Genomic DNA, 4,486 nt, shown 5'->3' on the forward strand with positions numbered 1-4,486 from the left:
TCGGCCAGGGCTGATTCCCCTCTTCATGAAGCTTCTTCTGAGCTGATGCCCTAGTGCATCTGAGGGTGGCCAATCTCACTGCTTTCTCATGAGGTAACAGGCTCTGTGGACACAGGAAGGAGAGTGGATGTGTGTATCTAGAGCACAACAAGACCTTTGGCAGCTTCTCTATTGTCATTACAAAAGATGAGATGAATGGGTTCAGAGAAAGGAGGATAAGTAGGGTAAAAAATTGCCTGGACTACCAGGCTCAGAGAGGTGTGACCACAGCGCAAAGCCCAGCTGGCTGACACACATCAGTGAGGTCTAATATTAGGGATCAGTAGTAACACCAATACTGTCTGAGGTTTTCATGAATGCCATGAGTGACAGGAAGTCTGTGGATAACAACCAGCAAGGGGAATGGGAAGTAACTGTGAGACATGGCTTTTGTTCAAAGAACCTGGACAGGCTGAAGAAATGGGCTGACTGGAGCCTCATGAATGCCAAAAAGAGAAAGGGCAAGGCTTTGCATATGACAGAGAGATCAGTCCCTGCAGTCACGCAGGCTGGGGCTGGCTGACAGGAAACAGATCAAGAGAAAATGAGGTGGGGTTTTAGGACACACTTAGCTGAACATAAGACAGCAGTGTGCCCTTGCAGTAATTAGGACCAACTGTATCCTGAGCTGTATTATCCAAATTGTTGACAGCATGTGTTGGAAAATGATCCTGCCCCTCTGTCCCATTACAGGTCACATCTGGGGTACTGCGTCCAGGTTGGTGGTCTGTGGTCCAAGAGGAATGTTGACATCCTGAAGGGAGTTCAACAAAGTCCACCGTATAAATTAGGGGTCATGAGAAGCTGAGAGAATTGGATCTGTTCACCTTAGTGATGTCTCAGGGGCGAATTTCCTGCTTTCCACAATGACTTGTTCAGAGGAAAACAAGAAGATGAACCTAGTCCATGGAACTGTCCAGGAAGCAGGGGAAATATCCAGTAACGGGATGTGTTGTAGATGACCTCTGCAGGTCACTTCTCACATACATTCTGAATCTGGGTCCCCCCGTCCTGCCCTCCCTGACGTCTGCACAACCATGGGCATACAGGACCTCACATCCCCTCTGCCACAAACCAACTTTCACTTATAGTGTTGGAAGTACACAGAGGCAGCTGAAGGGAGGCTCTCAGCCTCCTCACTGCCAACCGCAGGAAATCAGTGGCTGCTGTTTGCACCCCTGAGCTAGGGGAAAGCTCTGGGAAGCTGGTCCGTCACCTGGGTCAGGGCTCTGCAGTGCCGTGCGGGTTTCTTCTTGCTGGAGGACAGGCAAAGTCCTTTTCCCAGGAGCCGCAGTTGTGGCTGTGCAGAGCCTGGGAGACCTGCGAGCCCGGGCGACACACCGAGCGGCTCTGGGGCAGGACTCAGGTCCGGGGCGGAGCTGTCGGAGGTAGAGGGGAGGGGAGAGAAGAGAGAGGAGAGGGAGAGGAAGGAGAAGGAGAAGGAGAAGGAGAAGGAGAAGGAGAAGGAGAAGGAGAAGGAGAAGGAGAAGGAGAAGGAGAAGGAGAAGGAGAAGGAGAAAGAAGGAGAAGGAGAAGGAGAAGGAGAAGGAGAAGGAGAAGGAGAAGGAGAAGGAGAAGGAGAAGGAGAAGGAGAAGGAGAAGGAGAAGGAGAAGGAGAAGGAGAAGGAGAAGGAGAAGGAGAAGGAGAAGGAGAAGGAGAAGGAGAAGGAGAAGGAGAAGGAGAGGAGGAGGCGGTGCCGTAGCAGAGAGCCAGTGCTGGCTAGGCGCGGGCTGCAGAGTGACGGGATGTGTCGGTGTCGGGGCGCAAGGCTGGCGGGACTGGCCACGGTGCTCCTGGGTGCGTGGGGATGGCAGGGCTGAAAGGGGGCCGAGGCTGAGGCTGGGGTGGCTCATGCAGGTCCCTCGATGCTGTCGTCTCCTCTGGCTTTTTCACGGATATCTGGCCCCAACCAGCCTCTCTTCCATCCCACATTCTCTCTAGAAAACTAATTGCTATATTCTTTGTCCAGCACTCCCTGTTTCCCCTCTTTCCTCCTAGTCTTTCCTTATAACTCATTAAGTCATTCATTCACCATGACACTTTATTTTTATCATTCCTTTGACCCTCCTTTTTGCTTTTTAAATTATTCTGCTCTTCCACCATTCATGCATTCATCTCTCCACCAACTATTAAAGGGCATTTCTGTTACAGCACATGTTGACAGCTTCTGTAAACTCTTCTCCTCATAATCTCTCTATGTTCCTGACTTCTCCTGTGGGATTTGTCCTGGGAAACAGCAGGCAGGACTGTGCAGTTTATCAGGTCTATTTCTTATTTTTCTCCCCAGCAGTGGCTGTGGGCAGAGCGCAGGTGCAGCAGGACCCTTCGGCAGAGACCATCGAGGGCATCGCCATCAGCATCAACTGCTCACATCCCAACATAAAGACAAGCGACTACATCTACTGGTATCGTCAGCTCCTGGACCGAGGTCCCGAACTCCTCTTGTGGGGTACTAAAGGCTCCAGACCTCTGTCGGACCCGCCAGGACGGTTGTCGGTGGCGGCAGACCGCCGGTCCAGCGCCCTGCGGCTCGAAAGGCCCCGGCGCGGGGACGCGGCGGTGTATTACTGCGCCGTGGGAGACACGGGGAGAGGAGCCGGGGCTGCGGCCGGACACGAACCGCCGCGGGCGGGGTCGGGTGTGTTTGGGGGGGAGCGGGTGAACAACACCGGTCGGATCCGCCAGGGGGCGCTGCCGCTCCACCCGCCGCTGCCGCCTTGTCCCGCGGGCTCCGGGGCGGTTCCGTTGCCCGAGCGGCACCGGCACCAGCTTCAGCATCAACATCGGCATCGCCATTGACATTTCCGTTGTCACCCCCAGCGGGACGGAGACAGACATACCCCGTCACATCACGGTGGAATCGTGACCGGAGCAGTGTCGGTGTCCGGTGGTGGCCGGGAAAGAGCGACTGCAGTCGCCGGCCCCGCCGGCTCCCGGCGAGGAGCAGCGACATTCTGCTCTGCAGAGTGGGGCGGGCAGAGAGATCCTCCTGCCCACGGGCAGCTGCACAGCCCTTGCTCCTGCTGCAATGACCCTCCCATGGAACACACGGGAGCTCTTCTTGGGCTTTTGGTTTTCCCCAGCAGCACAGCCAAGGGACCCCTGAGCAGGTGCTTTCCTCTGCTTTGTAAACACAGGGACTCCTGTGCTAAAGTGCTAATGCAAAACTTGACTTAGAAAACAAGAACCAGAAGGGGTTTCATGTGTTGCTACTTTGTTAAATCTCAGATATGCAATTTAAAACTGTGTCCTCCAGCTACACACTTTCAGGGAGATTTCATACACTTCCTGTCAGTGTTACAAAGTCATTGCATGGAGTTAGGAGCTCAAGCTCCACATCAACCAGGAACAGCGGATGTCAAGGTCACAGGCGCCTTCAAACACTCCCCACAGTGGCTCATTATTGAGACCATGAGCTTGTGTGTTAGGAGTCAGAAGCTTGGCAGCTGAGGCCCAGGAGACAGCACAAAGCTTGCACTGGTCCCACTGACCGCAGCCCCAAGTGATGCCAGGTTTCTACTTGAAGAGTGAGACAGAAAGACATCCGCTAAGTTGCCCTGAGCGAGTGTAGGTCTGAGGTGAGTGAGAGCTGGCAGGAGGCCTCTGGGAAGAGACTGTGGGCTCCAGCCAGTCCCCAGGGGCATCTGTATGGCTCGAGTAGCTGACAGAGCTCTTCACAGCCCATGGTCAGAGGTTACAGAGGCACAGAGTGAAGGATCAGCCCTGCTCTCTGTCACAGCTGGACTTTCTAACTGTGTTCCCAGGACAAATAAGGCAGAGCAACAGACATGGCCAGACCTCAACATGTGAGCAAGACCCGTCAGCCAGGTACTGGACAAGAGTTTCTGTTGAACGCCTTGAATTGTTTCCCTGTTCCTCACATGTCGCCTCCAGCTTAGGGACTGACCAGTGCTTTTCTGGGGCTGGGGTGGAGTCCCTGTGTCCCCGTGGGTTCTCTGCCCAACAGAAAAATGCTGATGGCTGTACTTCTAGGATGTGTCTTTCTGGGATCTTGTTTAGTCCAGGAACAGGAAACTCAGCATTTTGAGGAACTCACTCACCTGAGCAAGTTCAGCAGAGGCCCCTGTAAGGGTGTGTGGAATGTGAGAGCAGCTGGTTCACTAATGCTGGCTGATAAAGTCCCTTTTCCTTTCAAAGGGAAGAACAAGGAAAAGGGAAAGTGATTAACAAAGCATACAATGACACCAGTCTCTCAGTAAGTGATAAGGGATGCAGGGAAGGAGACCAGAGCTCTGCAGCCTCTAATTGATGAGCCATTGGTAAACTGCAGGTGTAGATTTGAAGTGGGACAGGCTGAGCTGTGTAAGTGACAGGGAGTGAGAGGAGCAACATAAGGATTCTGGATGTATGAGGGGTTTTTGCAGGACTAGAGAACACTTCTGAAGGCATGTGTAGGGGAGGGGTCAAAGGAACGGGGAAAAGGGG

General features: G+C 53.6%; 1 gene segment (V, D, J or C); it reads left to right on the forward strand.

Annotated features, from left to right (window-relative positions):
• Positions 1 to 821: 821 nt before the first annotated feature.
• Positions 822 to 3,286, forward strand: LOC135576128 (T cell receptor alpha variable 4-like). The segment is given in 2 exon segments: positions 822 to 1,837; positions 2,328 to 3,286. Coding segments are annotated over 2 exon segments (564 nt in total).
• Positions 3,287 to 4,486: the final 1,200 nt, after the last annotated feature.

This window comes from Columba livia, chromosome 23 (genome assembly GCF_036013475.1).
Source record: "Columba livia isolate bColLiv1 breed racing homer chromosome 23, bColLiv1.pat.W.v2, whole genome shotgun sequence".
Lineage (NCBI taxonomy): Eukaryota > Metazoa > Chordata > Aves > Columbiformes > Columbidae > Columba > Columba livia.